Genomic DNA, 23925 nt, shown 5'->3' with positions numbered 1-23925 from the left:
GGTAATGGGGTGATGGGGGCAATGGGGGTAATGGGTGTAAATGGGGTAATGGGGGCAATGGGGGTAATGGGGTGATGGGGGCAATGGGGTGATGGGGGCAATGGGGTGATGGGGGCAATGGGGGTAATGGGGTGATGGGGCAATGGGGTGATGGGGATAATGGGGGTAATGGGGTGATGGGGCAATGGGGTAATGGGGGTAATGGGGAATGGGGTGATGGGGGGCAATGGGGTGATGGGGTAATGGGGGTAATGGGGTGATGGGGGCAATGGGGGTAATGGGGGTAATGGGGTGATGGGGCAATGGGGTGATGGGGGCAATGGGGGTAATGGGGGTAATGGGGGCAGGGGTAATGGGGGCATGGGGGCAATGGGGAGGGGTAATGGGGGTAATGTGGTGATAATGATGGTGGGGTAAATGGGGGTAATGGGGGCAATGGGTATGGGGTGATGGGATAATGGGGGCAATGGGGTAATGGGGTAAAGGGGTAATGGGGTGATGGGGACAATGGGGTCAAAGGGGTAATGTGGCAATGGGGTAATGGGGCAAAGGGGGTAATGGGGCAATAGGAGTAATGGGGACAATGGGGGTAAATGAGGCAACGGGGGTAATGGGGGCAATAGGGGTAATGGGGGGCAATGGTGGAAATGGTACAATGGGGTAATGGGGCAATAGGGGTAATGGGGGCAATGGGTAATGGAGACAATGGGGGAAATGGGTCAGTGGGGTAATGGGATCAACGGGAGCCAATGAGGACAAAGGGGATGAAGGAGACACCAAAGATGAGCAGCGATGCCAACATCACGCCCCATAGAAGGAGCCAACACCCCCATGGTGACCTTCGGGACCACTCCCCCCCTCCCTCCAATCCCACTCACCCCCATTCCCACCCCATAGGGGAAGAGCCGCGGGAGCCTCCGGGAAAGCAGCAGAGCCCCAATGCCCCCAAGCAGGAAGAGGGGAGGCAAAAAGGGGGGTGAAGGAAGGAAGGAAACGGGGTTCAAGCAAGCAGGGACCCCCTTGGGGCCGGTACCTGGATGAGGCGGTCGGCGAGAGCCGCGCTCTCCTGGGCACGGAGATGGGAGAGGGAGAAGAGAGGAGTGAGACGGAAGCAGCCAGAGGAGCCCTAAAGAGGAGGCGCCCGCAGCATCCCCAGCCCTTCCCTAGGGGGGTTCCATGGGGTTTTGGGGGGGGGGGTCCCCCCCTGTTCTTCCCCCCATTGGTTGCACCCCGATCCCGAGCGGTTCCCACCTCCCCATGGATGGGTCCACACGGAGGGGGCATGGAGCGGGTTTCAGCACCTGGACAGCACCGGTGGGTGGGGGGGGGGGGAGGTGATGGGGGGCACCCATGGGTGCTGCGGGGTGGGGGGTGCTGAGAGCGGTTGGGGTGGTTTAGGGTGTTTTGGGGGGGTGTTGGGTGTTATAGGGGTGTTTTGGGGTGGTTTAGGGTATTTTGGGGTGGTTTAGGGTGGTTTTTTGGGGTGCTTTAGGGTATTTTGGGGGTGTGTTGGGTTTTATAGGGGTGTTTTGGGGTGCTTTAGGGTGTTTTGGGGTGTTTTAGGGTGGTTTTTGGGGGTGTTTTGGGGTATTTTGGGGTGTTTTAGGGGTGTTTTGGGGTGCTTTAGGGTGTTTTGGGGTGGTTTAGGGTGTTTTGGGGGTGTGTTGGGTGTTATAGGGGTGTTTTGGGGTGCTTTAGGGTATTTTGGGGGTGTGTTGGGTGTTCTAGGGGTGTTTTGGGGTGCTTTAGGGTATTTTGGGGTGATTCAGGGTGGTTTTTGGGGGTGCTTTAGGGTGTTTTAGGGGTGTTTTGGGGTCTTCAAGGGGTGTTTTGGGGTCTCAAGAGGTGTTTTAGGGGTGTTTTGGGGTCTTCAAGGGGTGTTTTGGGGTGCTTTAGGGTGTTTTGGGGTGTTTTAGGGTGTTTTGGGGGTGTGTTAAGGGTGCTCAGGGGTCATTTAGGATATTCTGGGGTGATCTAGGGTGGTTTTGGGGTGTTTTGGTGTTGTTTTGGGGCGGTTTAGAGTGTTTTGAGGTGCTTTAGGGGTGGTTCAGAATGTTCTGGGTGTTTTAGGGGTGTTTTGGGGTCTTCAAGGGGTGTTTTGGGGTGTTTAGAGGTGTTTTAGGGGTGTTTTGGGTGGTTTTAGGGTGTTTTGGGGTGTTTCAGGGGTGTTTTGGGGTGTTTTAGGGGTGTTTTGGGGTGTTTTAGGGGTGTTTTGGGGTGGTTTAGGGGTGTTTTGGGGTGTTTCAGGGGTGTTTTGGGGTGTTTTAGGGGTGTTTTGGGTGGTTTTAGGGTGTTTTGGGGTGTTTTAGGGGTGTTTAGGGGTGTTTTAGGGGTGTTTTGGAGTGGTTTTAGGGTGGTTTGGGGTGTTTAAGGGGTGTTTTGGGGTATTTTAGGGGTGTTTTGGTGTGGTTTTAGGGTGGTTTTAGGGGTGTTTTAGGGGTGTTTTGGGGTATTTTAGGGGTGTTTTGGTGTGGTTTTAGGGTGGTTTTGGGGGTGTTTAAGGGGTGTTTTAGGGTATTTTAGGGGTGTTTTGGTGTGGTTTTAGGGGTGTTTTGGGGTGTTTTAGGGGTGTTTTGGTGTATTTCTGGGTGTTTTTGGGGTGCTGCCCATGGCCCTCACCTTCTCCAGGGTCTCGATGCGCTGCTTCAGGAGCCGGTTCTCCGTGCGCAGGCGCTGGGGGGAGCGGGGGACACAAAGGGGGAGATGAGGGCACGGGAGAGGGTTCCATGGATCTGGGATGGGCTCCATGGCTCTAGGATGGGTTCCATGGATCTGGGATAGGTTCCATGGCTCTAGGATGGGTTCCATGGATCTGGGATAGGTTCCATGGCTCTAGGATGGGTTCCATGGATCTGGGATAGGTTCCATGGCTCTAGGATGGGTTCCATGGATCTGGGATAGGTTCCATGGCTCTAGGATGGGTTCCATGGCTCTGGGATGGGTTCCATGGCTCTGGGATGGGTTCCATGGATCTGGGATGGGTTCCATGGCTCTGGGATGGGTTCCATGGATCTGGGATGGGTTCCATGGATGGGTTCCATGGCTCTGGGATGGGTTCCATGGATGGGTTCCATGGCTCTAGGATGGGTCCCATGCTCTGGAATGGGCTCCATGGCTCTAGGATGGGCCCCATGCTCTGCAATGGGTTCCATGGAATGGGTCCCATGCTCTGCAATGGGCTCCATGGCTCTGGGATGGGTTCCATGGCTCTGCAATGGGCCCCATGGCTCTGGAATGGGCTCCATGAATGGGTTCCATGGCTCTGGGATGGGTCCCATGCTCTGGAATGGGCTCCATGGCTCTGGAATGGGCTCCATGGCTCTAGGATGGGTCCCATGCTCTGCAATGGGCTCCATGGCTCTGGGATGGGCCCCATGCTCTGCAATGGGTTCCATGGAATGGGTCCCATGCTCTGCAATGGGTTCCATGGCTCTAGGATGGGCCCCATGCTCTGCAATGGGCTCCATGGCTGTTCCTCACCTTGATCTCGATCTGCTCCTCCATCTCCTTGCTCTTGATGCTGGCGTACTCCTTCTCCAGCCTGGTTGGGACGCAGGGATGGGACCAGACCCCATTGTCCTGCGCCCCCATCTCCCGCAGGACCCCAACCCCATGGCCTCACCTCTTCATCTTCTTGGCGTTGTACTTGACCTGGAAGGCCCTGAGGATGAGCTTATCGGGACAAGAGTCGAACTGGTGCGGGATCACCTTCTGGAAGTACTGCGGGGGTGGGAGCGGCCATGGAACACGGACCCATAGCAGGAAACCAGCCCCAAACCCATCCCAAATGGGCCCCAACCAGAATCCCATTGGACAAAACCATCTCAAATGTGACCCCAACCAAATCCCATTGGACAAACCCATCCCAAATGTGCCCCCCAACCAAATCCCATTGGAAAACCCATCCCAAATGGGCCCCAACCAAATCCCATTGGACAAACCCATCCCAAATGGGCCCCCAACCAAATCCCATTGGACAAACCCATCCCAAATGGGCCGCAAGCCAAATCTCATTGGACAAACCCATCCCAAATGGGCCCCCAACCAAATCCCATTGGACAAACCCATCCCAAATGGGCCTCAACCAAATCCCATTGGACAAACCCATCCCAAATGTGCGCCAACCAAATCCCATTGGACAAACCCATCCCAAATGGGCCCCAAGCCAAATCCCATTGGACAAACCCATCCCAAATGGGCCGCAAGCCAAATCTCATTGGACAAACCCATCCCAAATGGGCCCCAAGACAAATCCCATTGGACAAACCCATCCCAAATGGGCCCCAAGCCAAATCTCATTGGACAAACCCATCCCAAATAGACCCCAAGCCAAATCCCATTGGACAAACCATCCCAAATGGGCCCCCAACCAAATCCCATTGGACAAACCCATCCCAAATGGGCCCCAAGTCTAATCTCATTGGCCAAACCCATCTGAAATGTGCCCCCAACCAAATCCCATTGGACAAACCCATCCCAAACGGGCCCCCAACCAAATTCCATTGGACAAACCCATCCCAAATGGGCCCCAACCAAATCCCATTGGACAAACCCATCCCAAATGGGCCCCCATCCAAATCCCATTGGACAAACCCATCCCAAATGGACCCCCAACCAAATCCCATTGTACAAACTCGCCCCAAATGGATCCCCAACCAAATCCAATTGGACAAACCCATCCCAAATGGGCCCCAAGCCAAATCCCATTGGACGAACCCATCCCAAATGGGCCCCAAGCCAAATCCCATTGGACAAACCCATCCCAAATGGGCCCCCAACCAAATCCCATTGGACAAACCCATCCCAAATGGTCCCCAACCAAATCTCATTGGACAAACCCATCCCAAATGGGCCCCAAGCCAAATCCCGTTGGACAAACCCATCCCAAATGGGACCCGAACCAAATCCCATTGGACAAACCCATCTCAAACGGGCCCCCAACCAAATCCCATTGGACAAACCCATCCCAAATGGGCCCCCAACCAAATCCCATTGGACAAACCCATCCCAAATGGGCCCCCAACCAAATCCCATTGGACAAACCCATCCCAAATGGGCCCCCAACCAAATTCCATTGGACAAACCCATCCCAAATGTGCCCCCAACCAAATCCCATTGGACAAACCCATCCCAAATGGTCCCCAAGGCGAAGTTTCTCATTGGACAAAGGCATCGCAAGCATCCCATGGGATCAATGCATCCCAAGGGACCCATCACGGACCTGGGACATCCCCTCCATATCCAACTGGACCAGCTCGGCTTGGTTGAAGTGCAGCAGCGCCATTCCCACCCGGAAGACGATCTCCAGCCCCTATGGGACGGGTCCATGGGGATCCCGGGGGAGCCCATTCCCGGCCCCATGGGGATCCCATTCCCGGCCCCATGGGGATCCCGGGGGATCCCGTTCCCGGCCCCATGGGGATCCCATTCCCTGCCCCATGGGGATCCCATTCCCGTCCCTATGGGGATCCCATTCCCGGCTCCATGGGGATCCCATTCCCGGCTCCATGGGGATCCCATTCCCGGCCCCATGGGGATCCCATTCCCGGCTCCATGGGGATCCCATTCCCGGACCCATGGGGATCCCGGGGGAGCCCATTCCCAGGTCCATGGGGATCCCCGGGGAGCCCATTCCCGGGTCCATGGGGATCCCGGGGGAGCCCATTCCCAGGTCCATGGGGATCCCCGGGGAGCCCATTCCCGGGTCCATGGGGATCCCGGGGGAGCCCATTCCCGTCCCTATGGGGATCCCATTCCCGCCCCATGGGGATCCCATTCGGCCCCATGGGCTTCACCTCGTCCATGAAGATGTCGAAGACGCGCGTGGCCACGGGCAGGGGGAAGGTGGTGAGGAAGAGGGTGAGGAACCAGGAGGAGGCGTACATGGAGGTGAGGAAGCTCTGGGAGCGGAAGTGGCTGTTGAGATCCGGCAGCTGCTCCTGCGGGGAGGAGACTGGGAATGGGGTGGGGGAACTGGGGATGGGGTGGGGGAACTGGGGATGGGGTGGGGGGACTGGGGATGGGGTGGGGTGACTGGGAATGGGGTTGGAGGAACTGGGAATGGGGGAGGAGTGGGAATGGAGGGGTGGGGAACTGGGAATGGGGTGGGGGAACTGGGAATGGGCGTGGGGAACTGGGAATGGGGGTGGAGGAAACTGGGAATGGGATTGGGAAACTGGGAATGGGGATGGAGGAACTGGGAATGGACTGGGAGGAACTGGGAATGGACTGGGAGGAACTGGGAATGGGGTGGGGTAAACTGGGAATGGACTGGGAGGAACTGGGAATGGACTGGGAGGAACTGGGAATGGGGATGGAGAAACTGGGAATGGGGATGGAGGAAATGGGAATGGGGTGGAGAATGGGAATGGGAATGGAGGAAACTGGGAATGGGGATGGAGGAAATGGGAATGGGGGGTGGAGGAACTGGGAATGGGGATGGAGGAACTGGGAATGGGGATGGAGAAACTGGGAATGGGATGGGAGGAAATGGGAATGGGGCTGGGAGAAACTGGGAATGGGATGGAGGAAATGGGAATGGGGATGGAGGATGGGAATGGGGATGGAGAAATGGGAATGGGATGGAGGGAATGGGGATGGAGGAAAATTGGGAATGGGGTGGAGAAATGGGAATGGGATGGAGGAAATGGGAATGGGGATGGAGGAAATGGGAATGGGGTGGGGGAATGGGATGGGGATGGAGGAAATGGGGAATGGGGTGGGGTAAACTGGGAATGGGATAAACTGGGAATGGGGTGGGGTAAACTGGGAATGGGGTGGGGTAAACTGGGAATGGGGTGGGGTAAACTGGGAATGGGGTGGGGTAAACTGGGAATGGGGGTGGAGGAAACTGGGAATGGGATGAGAAACTGGGAATGGGGGTGGGGGAACTGGGAATGGGGGATGGAGGAATACTGGGAATGGGGATGGAGGAAACTGGGAATGGGGATGGGGTAAACTGGGAATGGGGGTGGAGAAACTGGGAATGGGGGTGGGGTAACTGGGAATGGGGGATGGAGGAATACCGGGAATGGGGGTGGGGGAAACTGGGAATGGGGATGGAGGAAACTGGGAATGGGGGTGGAGAAACTGGGAATGGGGGTGGGGGAACTGGGAATGGGGGATGGAGGAATACCGGGAATGGGGGTGGGGGAAACTGGGAATGGGGATGAGAATTGGATGGGGATGGAGGAAACTGGGAATGGGGGTGGAGAAACTGGGAATGGGGGTGGGGGAACTGGGAATGGGGGATGGAGGAAACCGGGAATGGGGGATGGAGGAATACCGGGAATGGGGGATGGAGGAAACCGGGAATGGGGGATGGAGGAAACTGGGAATGGGGGATGGAGGAAACTGGGAATGGGGGTGGAGAAACTGGGAATGGGGGTGGGGGAAACTGGGAATGGGGATGGAGGAAACTGGGAATGGGGGATGGAGGAAACTGGGAATGGGGGATGGAGGAAACCGGGAATGGGGGATGGAGGAATACCGGGAATGGGGGTGGGGGAACTGGGAATGGGGGATGGAGGAACTGGGAATGGGGGATGGAGGAATACCGGGAATGGGGGTGGGGGAACTGGGAATGGGGGATGGAGGAAACTGGGAATGGGGGATGGAGGAAACTGGGAATGGGGGATGGAGGAATACCGGGAATGGGGATGGAGGAATACCGGGAATGGGGGATGGTTCCCAGGTCAATCCTGGTTCCTGAGGCTTGGCCAGCTCCAGGAGGGAGCCCTGTGATGTGGATGGGCCCTGGTGATGCCCCATGAGATGAGACCACCATGAGGGACCCAACTGTGGTCCCCACGGTGCCCACAGGCCCATGGGTGATCCATGGAGCATCTCATGGATGGTCCCTTTGGATGTCTCATGGATGGTCCCCACGGTGCCCACAGGCCCATGGGTGATCCATGGAGCATCTCACGGGGCTCGCATGGGTACCCCCAAGGTGTCCTTTGTGTCCATTGATGCCCCCCTTTAGGAGTCATGGATGCTCTGAGGAACATCCATGGATGGGCCTTGGGGTATCTCATGGATGAACCCTTTGGATGTCTCATGGATGGTCCACATGGTGCCCACAGGCCCATGGATGATCCATGGAGCATCTGATGGGGCTCTCATGGATACCCCCAAAGTGTCCTTTGGGTCCATTGATGCCCCCCTTTAGGAGTCATGGATGCTCCTCAGAGCATGAAGCATCCATGGATGGGTCTTGGGGTATCTCATGGATGGTCCCTTTGGATGTCTCATGGATGGTCCCCATGGTGCCCATAGGCTCATACATGGTCCATGGAGCATCTCATGGATGATCCCTTTGGGTATCTCATGGATGGTCCCCATGGTGCCCATAGGCTCATACATGGTCCATGGAGCATCTCATGGATGATCCCTTTGGGTATCTCATGGATGGTCCCCATGGTGCCCATAGGCTCATACATGGTCCATGGAGCATCTCATGGACGGTCCCTTTGGATGTCTCATGGATGGTCCCCATCGTACCCTTAGGCTCATAGATGGTCCATGAAGCATCTCATGGATGGCCCCTTTGGATGTCTCATGGATGGTCCCTATGGTACCCTTAGGCTCATAGATGGTCCATGAAGCATCTCATGGATGGTCCCCATGGAGCATCTCATAGATGGTCCCCATACAGCATCTCATAGATGGTCCCAATGGTCTCATGCATGGTCCATGGAGCATCTCATGGATGGCCCGTGGAGCATCTCACGGATGGTCCCTTTGGATGTCTCATGGATGGTCCCCATGGTACCCTTAGGCTCGTAGATGGTTCCAATGGTCTCATGTATGGTCCTCATGGTGCCATAGGCTGATAGATGGTCCATGGAGCATCTCATGGATGGTTCCTTTGGGTACCTCAAGCATGGTCCATGCAGCATCTCATGGATGGTTCCTTTGGGTATCTCATGCATGGTCCATGCAGCATCTCATGGATGGTTCCTTTGGGTATCTCATGCATGGTCCATGCAGCATCTCATGCATGGTCCATGCAGCATCTCATGCATGGTCCATGGAGCATCTCATGGATGGCCCATGGAGCATCTCATGGATGGCCCATGGAGCATCTCATGCATGGTCCATGGAGCATCTCATGGATGGCTCCTTTGGGTACCTCAAGCATGGTCCATGGAGCATCTCATGCATGGTCCATGCAGCATCTCATGGATGGTTCCTTTGGGTATCTCATGCATGGTCCATGCAGCATCTCATGCATGGTCCATGGAGCATCTCATGCATGGTCCATGGAGCATCTCATGGATGGTTCCTTTGGGTATCTCATGCATGGTCCATGCAGCATCTCATGCATGGTCCATGCAGCATCTCATGGATGGCCCATGCAGCATCTCATGCATGGTCCATGCAGCACCTCATGCATGGTCCATGCAGCATCTCATGCATGGTCCACGGAGCATCTCATGCATGGTCCATGCAGCATCTCATGCATGGTCCATGGAGCATCTCATGCATGGTCCATGCAGCATCTCATGCATGGTCCATGCAGCATCTCATGCATGGTCCACGGAGCATCTCATGGATGGTCCCCATGGAGCATCTCATGCATGGTCCATGGAGCATCTCATGCATGGTCCATGGAGCATCTGATGCATGGTCCATGCAGCATCTCATGCATGGTCCATGCAGCATCTCATGCATGGTCCATGGAGCATCTCATGGATGGTTCCTTTGGGTATCTCATGCATGGTCCATGGAGTATCTCATGGATGGTTCCAATGGTCTCATGTATGGTCCTCATGGTGCCATAGGCTGATAGATGGTCCATGGAGCATCTCATGGATGGTTCCTTTGGGTACCTCAAGCATGGTCCATGCAGCATCTCATGCATGGTCCATGGAGCATCTCATGCATGGTCCATGGAGCATCTCATGCATGGTCCATGCAGCATCTCATGGATGGTTCCTTTGGGTATCTCATGCATGGCCCATGGAGCATCTCATGGATGGTTCCTTTGGGTATCTGATGCATGGTCCATGCAGCATCTCATGCATGGTCCATGCAGCATCTCATGCATGGTCCATGGAGCATCTCATGGATGGTTCCTTTGGGTATCTCATGCATGGTCCATGGAGTATCTCATGGATGGTTCCAATGGTCTCATGTATGGTCCTCATGGTGCCATAGGCTGATAGATGGTCCATGGAGCATCTCATGGATGGTTCCTTTGGGTACCTCAAGCATGGTCCATGGAGCATCTCATGCATGGTCCACGGAGCATCTCATGGATGGTCCCCATGCAGCATCTCATGCATGGTCCATGCAGCATCTCATGCATGGTCCATGGAGCATCTCATGGATGGTCCCCATGGAGCATCTCATGCATGGTCCATGCAGCATCTCATGCATGGTCCATGGAGCATCTCATGGATGGTCCCCATGGAGCATCTCATGCATGGTCCATGCAGCATCTCATGCATGGTCCACGGAGCATCTCATGGATGGTCCCCATGCAGCATCTCATGCATGGTCCATACAGCATCTCATGCATGGTCCATGCAGCATCTCATGCATGGTCCATGGAGCATCTCATGGATGGTCCCCATGGAGCATCTCATGCATGGTCCATGCAGCATCTCATGCATGGTCCACGGAGCATCTCATGGATGGTCCCCATGCAGCATCTCATGCATGGTCCATGCAGCATCTCATGCATGGTTCCTTTGGGTATCTCATGGATGGCCCATGGAGCACCTCATGCATGGTCCCCATGGTCTCCCCCCCAGCTACCCCCTGCCGCTGGTGCCCACCTGCAGCAAGGACTCGAACTGGAAGATGCAGAGCCCCAGCTGGGCCATGCTGGGCTTGAAGAGCTCCCGCAGGCGGTACTCCTGCATGAGCCGCACGAACACGCAGAAGGCCTCTTCCTCGGGCATCTGCAGAGCCAACGGGACACGAATCCCACCGGCCCCGGCGCTGGGGGCGCGGGATGGGAGCCCCGGAACCCAGCACCCACCTGCATGAGCAGCAGTCCCACGATGAAGGCGCTGCCCTGGCAGTAGCCAACCTCGCGGTCCACCAGGGAATAGGCCTGGGAAGGAGGGAAAGCATGGGGTGCTCTGCTCCATAGGGGCGTGGGAATGGGGTCACATCCGCTCAGGGATTGGTGGGTCTGTTGATGGGGATGAGGGTATCCCGATGACAGCGGGTTGGGGGGGAATGCCAGGCCTTGGATGAAGGTGGGATCTGATGAGCTTGAAGCTCTTTCCCAACCCAGTTCATTCCAGTATTCCCTAATTCCCGATCCTCCCCATCAATGGGCCTTGACCTCCACATTCCCTGTGGTTGGAAGCCTTAATCCTCAATGGAAAGCCCATTCCCATGCTGGACAAGAGCTTTGGTTGTGGTTGACACCACCTCCCGTTGGGATGAGACCCCAAAGACCGAACTGCATCCTTAATCCAGAGGGGAACCCAATGGGAAACTATTGAGTGTTGGTTCCTTAATCCAGAGGGAAAAATCCCACAAAATGACCCAAAGGAGAGCAGATTCCATCAAAATTATCCCAGAAATGGAGGAATTCCCACAAAATGACGCAAAGAGAGGAGATTCCATCAAAATTATCCCAAAAATAGAGGGATTCCCACAGAGGGGAACCCAATGGGAAACTATTGAGTGTTGGTTCCTTAATCCAGAGGAAACCCAATGGGAAACTATTGAGTGTTGGTTCCTTAATCCAGAAGGAAAAATCCCACAAAATGACCCAAAGAAGAGGAGATTCCATCAAAATTATCTGAAAAATAGTGGGATTCCCACAAAATGAGCCAAAGAAGAGGAGATTTCATCAAAATTATCTGAAAAATAGAGGGATTCCCACAAAATGACCCAAAGAGAGGAGATTCCACCAAAATTATCGAAAAATAGAGGGATTCCCACAAAATGACCCAAAGGAGAGGAGATTCCACCAAAATTATCGAAAAATAGAGGGATTCCCACAAAATGACCCAAAGAGAGGAGATTCCATCAAAATTATCCCAGAAATGGAGGAATTCCCACAAAATGACCCAAAAAGAGGAGATTCCATCAAAATTATCCAAAAACTGGAGGGATTCCCACAAAATGACCCAAAGAGAGGAGATTCCACCAAAATTATCCCAGAAATGGAGGGATTCCCACAAAATGACCCAAAGAGAGGAGATTCCATCAAAATTATCCCCAAAATAGAGGGTTTCCCACAGAGGGGAACCCAATGGGAAACTATTGAGTGTTGGTTCCTTAATCCAGAGGGAAACCCAATGGGAAAAGGATCGTTCCTCCATCCATGAAAGCAGAAACCGGAGCTTTGGGATTGAGCTCCTGGGCGCAGGAAGCGACGGCTCCGCATCGATGCCCCCCCCAAACCCCATCCCAAGGGATGAGCCCCCAAGGCCCGGATGGGACGGTACCTTCATGACGTTGAAGAGCACCTCCTGGCCCAGGCTATCCTGGCCCTTGAAGAAGTCGTGCTCGGGGTAGGTGCGGGCGATGTCGCGACGGATGAGCCTCTCGCACGGCGAGGACCTCTTGAGCAGCTCCGAGTACTGGTGCTTGACCGGCATCTCGGTGGCGCTGCACAGCAGCTGCCAGACGATGGCTCGGAAGTGATGGGGGATCCCTTTCCGGATGAGCTCCTAAGGGGAGGGATGGGATTGTGAGCTTGGGATGAAGGACACAAGGCAGGGAGGTGGAGTCCAGTTGGAGGCCTGTACCTACTGGAGTGCCCCAAGGGTTGGTACTGGGACCAGTATTGAATATACTCATCAATGATTTAGATGGGGGATTGAGTGTACTGTCAGCGGGTTTGCAATGGCACTAAACTGGGAAGAGTGGATGATGCACCAGAGGCTGTGCTGCCATCCTGGACAGGCTGGAGAGATGGGTTAGGGAACAACCAGATGGAATATAACAAGGGAAAGTGTAGAGTCCTGCATCAGGGCAGGAACAACCCCAGGTTCCAGTATAGACTGGGAAACAACCTCTTACAGACCAGTGTAGGGGACAGGGAACTGGGGGTCCTGGTGATGACCATGAGCCGACACCGTGCCCTTGTGGCCAAGCAGGCCAATGGCATCCTGGGGTGGATTAGAAGGGGGGTGGTTAGTAGGGCGAGAGAGGTCCCCGTTCCCCTCTACTCTGCCCTGGTGAGACCCCATCTGGAATACTGGGTCCAGTTTAAGGACAGGGACCTGCTGGAGAGAGTCCAGCGCAGGGCAACTGGGATGATGAAGGGAGTGGAGCATCTCCCTTATGAGGAAAGACTGAGGGAGCTGGGTCTCTATGGAGGAGATTAAGGGGTGACCTTATCAGTGTATATCAATATATAAAGGGGGAGCATCATGAGGATGGAGCCAGGCTCTTCCCAGTGGCAACCAATGATAGGACAAGGGGCAATGGGGACAAACTGGAACACAAGAGGTCCCACTTAAACCTCTTCTCAGTGAGGGTGACGGAACACTGGACCAGGCTGCACAGGGAGGTTGTGGGGTCTCCTTCTATGGAGACATTCAAACGTGGAGACACGTTCCTGTGTGACCTTATCCAGGTGTTCCTGCTCCATAGGGGGATTGGACTGGATGAGGTCCCTCCCAATCTCCACCATACTGGGATACTGGGATACGGTGTGATTGAGGATGCGGCGATGGGCGCATCATCACCTTCAGCAGCTTCTCCTTCTTCCTCCGCCACTCGTCCCACTCGTTGACGATGCGGCCCCATAGGATCCAGGTGTCCTCTTCCAGGTGGCTCAGGTTGGAGGAGGCCGAGGAGCTGGAGACCAGTGAGGAGCCGCTGTTCCGGCGGGAGCCGTTCATGGAGCGCAGGGATTTGGAGTCGGCCTCCAGGAGCCTGCGGGAAGCAGGGATGGGCACAAAGCAGATCCAAAGGGAAACAAGGGAAGGGGAGGGATGGGAAGGGGGGGGAGGGGGGGTGGACCACAAAATGACCCCAAAGAAGAGGAGATTCCATCAAAATTATCCCAGAAATAGAGGAATTCCAACAAAATGACCAAAAGAGAGGTGATTCCATCAAAACTATCCCAAAAATGGAGGGATTCTCACAAAATGACCCAAAAGAGAGGAGATTCCATCAAAATTATCTGAAAAATAGAGGGATTCTCACAAAATGACCCAAAAGAGAGGAGATTCCATCAAAATTAACTGAAAAATAGAGGGATTCCCACAAAATTACCCAAAGAGAGAAGATTCCATCAAAATTATCTGAAAAATAGAAGAATTCCCACAAAATGACCCAAAGAGAGGAGATTCCATCAAAACCATCCCAGAAATGGAAGTATTCCCAAAAATAACCCAAAGAAGAGGAGATTCCATCAAAATTATCCCTAAATTTGAGGGATTCCCACAAAATGACCCAAAGGAGAGGAGATTCCATCAAAATTATCCCGGAAATAGAGGGATTCCCACAAAATGACCCAAAGAGAAGAGATTCCATCAAAATTATCTGAAAAATAGAGGAATTCCCACAAAATGACCCAAAGGAGAGGAGATTCCATCAAAATTATCCCAGAAATAGAGGGATTCTCACAAAATTACCCAAAGAGAGGAGATTCCATCAAAACCATCCCAGAAATGGAAGTATTCCCAAAAATAACCCAAAGAAGAGGAGATTCCATCAAAATTATCCCAGAAATGGAGAGATTCCCACAAAATAGCCCGAAGGACAAGAGATTCCATCAAAACCATGCCAGAAACAGAGGAATTCCCCAAAATAACCCAAAGACGAGGAGATTCCATCAAAATTATCCCAAAAATGGAGGAATTCCCACAAAATGACCCAAAGAAGAGGAGATTCCATCAAAATTATCCCAGAAATGGAGGGATTCACACAAAATGACCCAAAGGAGAAGAGATTCCATCAAAACCATCCCAGAAACAGAGGAATTCCCCAAAACAACCCAAAAAAGAGGAGATTGCAGCAAAACTACCCCCAAAATCGAGGTATTCCCATAAAACAGCCTCAAAGGAGACGATTCCCACAATCCCATCCCAGAAATGGAGGTATTCCCATAAAACAGCACCACAGAAGAGGCCATCCCATCAAACCCATCCCGCAAAAGGCACTATTCCCACAAAGCATCCCAAAGGAGGACAAGAGGCTCCTCCAAACCTCCTTTTCCCATAGGACCAGCTGGGATCCCAGTCCCAGAATGGGACCATTCCTTATTTACCCCTTTCCAAACAGCCACCTCCTTCCCAATATCCCCTTTTCCCAATTGGAAGAGCTCCTTCCATAGGGGAAAACCACCATGGAGATGATCACCATGGAGATGATTCCCATTGGGGATGCTTGGGGATGGAATTCCATCCCCGTTGGGTTGGAAGAGCTCCTTCCATAGGGGAAAACCACCTTGGAGATGATTCCCATTGGGGATGCTTGAGGATGGAATTCCATCCCCGTTGGGTTGGAAGAGCTCCTTCCATAGGGGAAAACCACCTTGGAGATGACTCCCATTGGGGATGCTTGGGGATGGAATTCCATCCCCGTTGGGTTGGAAGAGCTCCTTCCATAGGGGAAAACCACCTTGGAGATGACTCCCATTGGGGATGCTTGGGGATGGAATTCCATCCCCGTTGGGTTGGAAGAGCTCCTTCCATAGGGGAAAACCACCTTGGAGATGACTCCCATTGGGGATGCTTGGGGATGGAATTCCATCCCCGTTGGGTTGGAAGAGCTCCTTCCATAGGGGAAAACCACCTTGGAGACGATTCCCATTGGGGATGCTTGAGGATGGAATTCCATCCCCGTTGGGTTGGAAGAGCTCCTTCCATAGGGGAAAACCACCTTGGAGATGATTCCCATTGGGGATGCTTGAGGATGGAATTCCATCCCCGTTGGGTCGGAAGAGCTCCTTCCATAGGGGAAAACCAGCTTGGAGATGATTCCCATTGGGGATGCTGGAGGATGGAATTCCATCCCCGTTGGGTTGGAAGAGCTCCTTCCATAGGGGAAAACCACCTTGGAGATGATTCCCATTGGGGATGCTTGAGGATGGAATTCCATCCCCGTTGGGTCGGAAGAGCTCCTTCCATAGGGGAAAACCAGCTTGGAGATGATTCCCATTGGGGATGCTTGGGGATGGAATTCCATCCCCGTTGGGTCGGAAGAGCTCCTTCCATAGGGGAAAACCAGCTTGGAGATGATTCCCATTGGGGATGCTGGAGGATGGAATTCCATCCCCGTTGGGTTGGAAGAGCTCCTTCCATAGGGGAAAACCACCTTGGAGATGATTCCCATTGGGGATGCTTGAGGATGGAATTCCATCCCCGTTGGGTCGGAAGAGCTCCTTCCATAGGGGAAAACCACCTTGGAGATGATTCCCATTGGGGATGCTTGAGGATGGAATTCCATCCCCGTTGGGTTGGAAGAGCTCCTTCCATAGGGGAAAACCACCTTGGAGATGATTCCCATTGGGGATGCTTGAGGATGGAATTCCATCCCCGTTGGGTCGGAAGAGCTCCTTCCATAGGGGAAAACCACCTTGGAGATGATTCCCATTGGGGATGATTCCCATTGGGGATGCTTGAGGATGGAATTCCATCCCCGTTGGGTTGGAAGAGCTCCTTCCATAGGGGAAAACCACCTTGGAGATGATTCCCATTGGGGATGATTCCCATTGGGGATGCTTGAGGATGGAACTCCATCCCCATTGGGTTGGAAGAGCTCCTTCCATAGGGGAAAACCACCTTGGAGATGATTCCCATTGGGGATGCTTGGGGATGGAATTCCATCCCCGTTGGGTTCGGGACATCATTGGGATGGGAAACGCTTGGGAAAGGCCGGGATAATGAATGGGAATGGGTGGGATTCCATTGGGAACTCACCGGTTCTGCTCCTCCAGCTTTGCCAACAGCTCCAGCTCATCGGGGCTGAGGTTCTCCGAGTCGGACGTGGGGGAACAGGCGGGAGCCGAGTGGATGGAGGAGAGGCCTTCATGGGAAGAGGAATCGGGGCTGAGGGCCGGCGACGCCATCGTGGGATTCCAGCTGGGATCTTGGGATCTCACCTGGAAAACCCAGGCCGACGTCAAGGGCGGCCTCCCTGCTGCCAGTGCTCCTCATCCGCATGGAGCCCAACCAAGGTGGGAGCAGCCCTCCATGGGCAGAACATGGAAAAGCGTGGAATGCCCTAAAAATTCCCTAAAATTCCCTACAATTGGTTGTTTTTAACCCAATTTTCCCATATTCTGTTGGCCCTGATCAAAATATTCAAAAACCAGGAATTAAGCCCAAAATTCCCTCATTTTCAGAAGGAATGGGTGGGATGAGAGGGGGAACCTATGGATTCACCATGGGTTTCCCTATGGATCCACAACCCACTTGGGTGGTTTCCATAGGTTTCCCTATGGATTTTGATGGTTTCCATAGGTTTCCCTATGGATTCACAACCCATTTGGGTGGTTTCCATAGGTTTCCCTATGGATTCACAGCCTATTTGGTTGGTTTCCATAGGTTTCCCTATGGATTCACAGCCCATTTGGGTGGTTCCCATAGGTTTCCCTATGGATCCACAACCCATTTGGGTGGTTTTCCATAGGATTCCCTATGGATTTTGATGGTTTTCCATAGGTTTCCCTATGGATTCACAACCCATTTGGGTGGTTTCCATAGCTTTCCCTATGGATTCACAACCCATTTGGGTGGTTCCCATAGGTTTCCCTATGGATTTTGATGGTTTTCCATAGGTTTCCCTATGGATCACAACCCATTTGGGTGGTAACCCAAACCCTAACCCTAACCCTAACCCTAACCCTAACCCAAATCCAGGTGGGAATGGGGTAAGGAGACGCCAAGCGGGGTTCTCATGGGGTGCAATCCCGTTGCATTTGCAGCATGGGGATAAGGAGCTGGTGGGCGCCGTCCCTTGAGGATTCCCAAGAGCTCATCCCCAAACCAGCAAATCCCCCCCCCGGACCCCAATTTTGCCAGAAAACCCCATTTTTAACATGGAAAAGGAGCTGGAAGAGGGAAAACCCCACGGGTGAAAGCACCGGCATTCCAGGGGGTGGGAAAAGCACAGCTTGGAAATGAGGTTAAACATCAGGAATCCGGCTCTGATGGGGCCAAATGGGGGTGATTTGATGCCCAAATCCCACCCCTTCCATCCCCAAATGTGGATTTTCAGGGGGAAACATCCCCAAATGATGCCCAGAAAGGGATTTTTGCCCAAAATCGGCTGAAATGAACCCAAAATGATGGTGGTTTGGGGGATTTTCCATGCAAACCGAGGGGGTTTCTGCCTCCATCCATGCTGCAGGTAGCAAAGGCTCCCAAAGCAGCAGGAAAAGGGGAAAAGCATCCCAAAAGGAGCAGGGATTTGGGGGGGGGGGGGAACCGGGATTCGCTACCAAATCCCAACAAAGCCAAAATCCCAGGATTTCAACCCAAAAGGAGGCAGCAGGAAGCACACAAAGGCACCGCTCCGGGGCTGTGCCTGGATGGAGCCATCATGGGGGGGGGACCCAACCTTTGCCCCATAGATGTGGGGCAGGGGATGCTTGGCTCTGCTTGGGGGGGGAGCACCACCCCCCCAAACCCCCCCTTTTTGGTGCATTTTAACCAAAACCTCATGATTTAAAGGGAAAAAGCAGCCAGGAAAGGAGGGGGGAGGGAGGGAGAGGGGACCCCCCCCAATGTTCTCCTCTATGGGCCCCCCCCATAGACCCCACAATGGAAGCACCCCCCTTAGCCCTAAAGGGGTTCCCCCTTTTAATCTATAGCCATAGGCTGGGGAGACCCCCAAGCTGCCCCATAGATGGGGGGGGGGGGTTATCCCAATGCCCCCCCCCATAGGAGGTGCCCCCAGTATCCCCCCCTATAGATGGGGGGGTATTTACACTATAGATCCCCCGCCATTCATAGCATGGGGGGGGCTTTACCCCCATACCCCCCGCTTCCCTATAGCTATGTGGGGGGGGGGTCACCCCACACCGCCCCCCCCCATAGGGTATAATGGAAGGCGCCCCCCCCAGCCCCTCCTACCTGTGATGCGTTGCCATGGCAACCGCCCTCTGCATCCGAGGGCGGGGGGGGGGGGGGGCCCGAACGGGACCCGAACGGGAGCCGAACGGGCCCGGCCGCTGCCGTCCTGGCGGGGGGGGGCCACCGCCGCCACCGCCCTCATTGGGTAGTGATTGATAGGCGAGCCCCGCCCCTCAGCCAATCAGCGCGCAGCTTTGGCTCTTCAGCCCGCCCGCTAAACCAATCGCTGCTGTCCGCCCCCGGAGCCGGCTGCTAAGCACGCTGAGCCAATGAGGTACAAGGAGGGGTGGGAGCAGCCAATGGGAGGCGAGGGTGATGGGGATGGATGGGGAGGACAGCCAATGGGATGTCAGAACTGGAGCCTGGGCGGCAGGGGAGGCAACGAGCCCCGCCTCCTGGGCTGGGTTTGCTTGATAGGAGAAGCAGCCAATCGCTGGCGGAGGAGAGGGTGAGGAAGCCAATAGGAGCTGCGTTCATCTCTGCGTATGGTCCCGCCTCCCTGGGCAGGATTTGCCGCTCTGATTGGCTAACGCGAGATGATTGGCAGGCTTTTCCACCAATGGGGTGTTGAGTAGCTGTGAGGGTACTCTATTACCAGGCAGGGTGGGTACCAAGGTGGAGGGTTAGCTGGGATGGGGTCCCCGATCCATGGGGATATCCATAGGGATAAGGTGCCCTGCTGCCCCATAGGGTCATGGTGCCCTATAGGGTGGGATATGTGGGGTGATGAGGGGCATGTCCCTCATTCCCATAGGGATTCAGATGTGGGGGTCCCCAATTCCATAAGGATGGGCTTAACAGGGACCCCAGCCCCATAGAAACGGGTCCCTTGTTCCTTATGGATTCAGGTCTTGGGGGGCATGGGGGTCCCTGGGGGGGGTGCAAGGACACTGGAGCCCCCATTCCACAGGGATAAGGGTGTTGGGAAGCATTGGGGGTGTCCCCAAGGAGACGGGGTGTCCATGGGGATATGGGGCTATGAGACCCCTATGGATGGGGATGAGGGGCATTGGGGTGCATTTTATACCCCTCTGTTCACTTTAATTCCACTTTTGTTTCAGCTTAAAAAGCATCATTTCCACCCCCCCCCACCCCACCCCCCATCACCAGGGCAACCAGAACCCAAAATCGCAGGGTTTTAACCCAAAAGTGCACCAGAAGCCAAGAGCCGAGCCTTGACTTCCCCTAAATCTGGGGTGCGAAAGGGGAAATGGGAGCGAAGGAGGAAGCTGGATGGGAGCGTTCAGTGTCCGAATGTGCTGGCTCTTCCCGAGGTGGGAATGGGTCAAAATGGGATGATTTTGGGGCTGATTTTGGGGTGGGATTGGGGTTTTCCATAGGGATCCAACATGCGGCACAAACCCATTCCCAAGCAGAGAACGACGGCGACGCCAGGTTGTGATGGCCCCAAGTGATGGAGGGATGGGAATGGATCTGGAGGTGGGAACCTCATGGGGATCAATGGGAACCAAGGGGAAGGTCCTTGTGGATGGGTTGGGATGATCCCAAAGGAGACATGGATTGGATGGATATGGGACCTTCCCCATGGACTGGAGCCATAGGACAAGGGGTGATGGGAACTTCAGCCTGGAGATAGGAGGAGGTGGGACAATGGGATGCGATGAACGGAGAAGGATTGGATGAAGCATCCCATTGGATGGGGCTTGGAGCGACCTGCTCCAATGGGAAGTGCCCATTCCAGGCTGGAGCTGGTGGATCTCAAGCTCCATCCCAACCCATCCCATTCCATGATCCCATGGATCAGAGCCGACAACACCGGAGGCTTTCCCCAATGGGAGCTTTCTTCTGGTCCAAAGGCAAAAACGACCCCAAAACCACCAAAAACTCCCCCAAAAAAGAGTTGAATTTCAGAGAACATCATTTTGGGGATAAAAACTCCAAAAAAAGGGCCAGAGGGAAGGGGTGGTGCCATCAGGAGCCCCAAAGGCCCTGAGTGAGCAGATTTGGCCCCGAAAGGTCAGGGTTGTGCAAGCCGCTTCCTTCCCTTCCTTGGAATGCATTGGCTCCTCCTCCCTGCCCTATAGAAGGGGCCAGGATCCAAAGGGAAAGGGTCCGAGATGCAGCCAGAAGCCATGGAGGATCTGGAGCTTGGGGAGCAGGAGAAGGACGCCCCTAAAGGAGGTACCGGGAAGAGGGAATGGGTTTGGGGTTCCCAAGATGGGGAAGTGGAGGCTTTGGGGTCCTTAAGGAGGTGATGGAGGGGGATGGACACCGTTGGGTCCTGGGGTAAGGAGAGGGCGATGGAGCCCCTCAAGGGGTGTTTTTGGGGTGATTTCTCTCTTTGGGGTCTTCCTTAGGGAAGCATCCATTGGGGAATGCCCTTTGGGATCGCCTCATCCCGGGGGTACCCGTCCCTCCATCCTTGCACCCCGATAGAGCCGTTGCTTTGCTCTCCATGCTCCTGGCCCTCTCCTTTGTGCTCCTCATGGCTCTGAGCATCGTGAACCTCCGCAGAGGTGAGGGCGAGCCCCGGTTTGGGTCAAAACACCCCAAAATGGAGCAAAACGTGGCCGTGGAGCCCTCCAAGTGGGATTCTCTCTCCTTCAGTCTCCATGGCATGGGAAGCGTTGGAAGAGGCTCGGATGCGGGAAGAGAGCATCCATGCAGCGGCATGGAACAACCTCTCGCAGGTCCAGCATGCTCTTGGTATGGGATCGCCCCCCTCAGTATCCACATGGATCCAGTGCTTCCCAATGGGAATGAAGCCCTCCGAAGCCTCTTCCCATCCGAGCATCCTTGTGTCCATTGCAGACCAGCAGCTCTCCAAGGAGGCCAAGGCTGCTCGCATCCAGCTCCTCAATGGTATCCCAAGGAAAAGGCAATGGGAATGGGGGAGATCCCTTTGGGATCCCGAATACTGGGAGCAGGGAGCATCCCAATGGGATCAAACGGGGGTTTCCCCCTGTTCCCAGTGTCCCAGGAGGTGGAGAAGATGCAGTGGAGGATGGCGCAGTGCGAAGAAGGATGCGGGAAGGAGCTCTTGGGTCGCCTCCAAGACCTGGGTGAGAGCTTGGTTTTGATGGAAAACCCTTAAATTCAGCCTTTTCCCCCCATTTTCCAACCGTCTGGAATGGGGGGGGGTTGGGGAGGTGCTGGGATGAGTTTGGGATCATGGGAAGCGGGATATTGAAGGAAGCCTGCAGAAACGAAGCGAAACCATGGAACCAAAGGGGTTTTTAGCGCTGGAATTGAAGAACTGGTGGGGATGGGGACGGGAAAATGGGTTGGAAACGGGGGTTTTGGGTGTTCCCATCTCCCAACCCCCCCCTTTAACCCCTTCATCCCACCCCAGAGGCCAGGAACGCGCTGGAGCCGGTGCTGCAGCAGCTGGAGGGGGTGAAGCGGGAGCTCTCCGTGGTGCTGAACGAGACGCGCGGCCTCTCCAGTGAGCCCCGAGCCCCGTTGTTCCCTATGGGGTTTCCTACGGCTCCCGTGCTCCCGTCCCGCTTCCCGCAGGGCTCCTGTGCCCCACGTGCCCCCCCGGCTGGCTCCAGTTCGCCAGGACCTGCTACTTCTTCTCCAGCACCACCAAACCCTGGGGGGAAGCCAAGGAATTCTGTGGGGAGCTCAATGGGCACTTGGCCACCGTCAGCTCCGAGCAGGAGAATGTGAGGGGAGGGGGCAGGGATCCACTGGGAAGGGCAGGGATCCATTGGGAAGGGCAGGGATCCATTGGGAAGGGCAGGGATCCATTGGGAAGGGCAAGGATCCCTTGGGAAGGGCAGGGATCCATTGGGAAGGGCAGGGATCCATTGGGAAGGGCAGGGATCCCTTGGGAAGGGCAGGGATCCATTGGGAAGGGCAGGGATCCCTTGGGAAGGGCAGGGATCCATTGGGAATGGCAGGGATCCACTGGGAAGGGCAGGGATCCATTGGGAAGGGCAGGGATCCATTGGAATGGGCAGGGATCCATTGGGAAGGGCAGGGATCCATTGGGAAGGGCGGGGATCCATTGGGAAGGGCAGGGATCCATTGGGGAGGGCAGGGATCCATTGGGAAGGGCAGGGATCCATTGGGAAGGGCAGGGATCCATTGGGAATGGAAGGAATCCCTTGGGAAGGGCAGGAATGCCTTGGGAAGGGCAGGGATCCATTGGGAAGGGCAGGGATCCACTGGGAAGGGCAGGGATCCATTGGGAAGGGCAGAAATCCCTTGGAATGGGCAGGGATCCATTGGGAATGGAAGGAATCCCTTGGGAAGGGCAGGAATGCCTTGGGAAGGGCAGGGATCCATTGGGAAGGGCAGGGATCCATTGGGAAGGGCAGAAATCCCTTGGAATGGGCAGGGATCCATTGGGAATGGAAGGAATCCCTTGGGAAGGGCAGGAATGCCTTGGGAAGGGCAGGGATCCATTGGGAAGGGCAGAAATCCATTGGGAAGAGCAAGAATCCATTAGAAAGAGCAGGAACCCCTTGGGAAGGGCAGGGATCCTTTGGGAAGGGCAGGAATCCATTGCAAAGGTTAGAAGTCCTTTGGAAAGGGCTGAAATCCCTTGAAAAGGGCAAAAATGCCTTGGAAAGCACCAAAATCCCTTGGGAAGGGCAGAGATCCATTGGGAAGGGCAGGGATCCATTGGAATGGGCAGGGATCCCTTGGGATGGGCAGGGATCCATTGGAATGGGCAGGGATCCATTGGGAAGGGCAGGGATCCATTGGGAAGGGCAGGAATCCCTTGGGAAGGGCAGGGATCCATTGGAAAGGGCAGGGATCCATTGGGAAGGGCAGGAATCCCTTGGAATGGCAGGGATCCACTGGGAAGGGCAGGGATCCATTGGGATGGGCAGGGATCCATTGGAATGGGCAGGGATCCTTTGGGAAGGGCAGGAATCCCTTGGGAAGGGCAGGGATGCCTTGGGATGGGCAGGAATCCATTGGGAAGGGCAGGGATCCACTGGGT

The 23925-nt window shown here is 54.9% G+C and overlaps 2 protein-coding genes and 1 long non-coding RNA gene across 3 annotated transcripts; 2 read left to right on the top strand and 1 right to left on the bottom strand.

The window, feature by feature from the left end:
- Positions 1-1000: 1000 nt before the first annotated feature.
- LOC133210121 (EVI5-like protein) lies at positions 1001-19088 on the bottom strand. Its single transcript, XM_061349238.1, has 12 exons — positions 19008-19088; positions 16851-17032; positions 13668-13857; positions 12420-12644; positions 10991-11065; positions 10785-10910; positions 5796-5939; positions 5222-5311; positions 3623-3720; positions 3481-3541; positions 2620-2673; positions 1001-1066 (listed from the first exon to the last, which is right to left on the bottom strand). Exons 2-12 carry the CDS (start codon positions 16997-16999, stop codon positions 1001-1003), a joined length of 1278 nt encoding a protein of 425 aa, XP_061205222.1. The 5' UTR covers positions 17000-17032; positions 19008-19088.
- Positions 19089-21385: 2297 nt separating this feature from the next.
- On the top strand, positions 21386-21830 carry LOC133210120 (uncharacterized). Its single transcript, XR_009724865.1, has 3 exons — positions 21386-21484; positions 21576-21674; positions 21780-21830. It is a non-coding gene; the product is annotated as an uncharacterized LOC133210120 (long non-coding RNA).
- Positions 21831-21945: 115 nt separating this feature from the next.
- On the top strand, positions 21946-22636 carry LOC133210119 (low affinity immunoglobulin epsilon Fc receptor-like; the record flags this gene model as incomplete). Its single annotated transcript, XM_061349237.1, has 3 exons — positions 21946-22030; positions 22321-22413; positions 22485-22636. Coding segments are annotated over exons 1-3 (315 nt in total), but the record flags the coding sequence as incomplete, so codon positions are not given.
- Between the last annotated feature and the right edge of the window lie 1289 nt (positions 22637-23925).

The sequence above is a fragment of the Neopsephotus bourkii genome, unplaced genomic scaffold (genome assembly GCF_033783945.1).
Source record: "Neopsephotus bourkii isolate Nb327-2 ecotype Australia unplaced genomic scaffold, CSIRO-AGI_Nbou_v1 NB_386, whole genome shotgun sequence".
Classification (NCBI taxonomy): Eukaryota; Metazoa; Chordata; class Aves; order Psittaciformes; family Psittacidae; genus Neopsephotus; species Neopsephotus bourkii.
The sequence above is the reverse complement of the archived record's forward strand: the minus strand, read 5'-3'. Positions and strand labels throughout refer to the sequence as shown.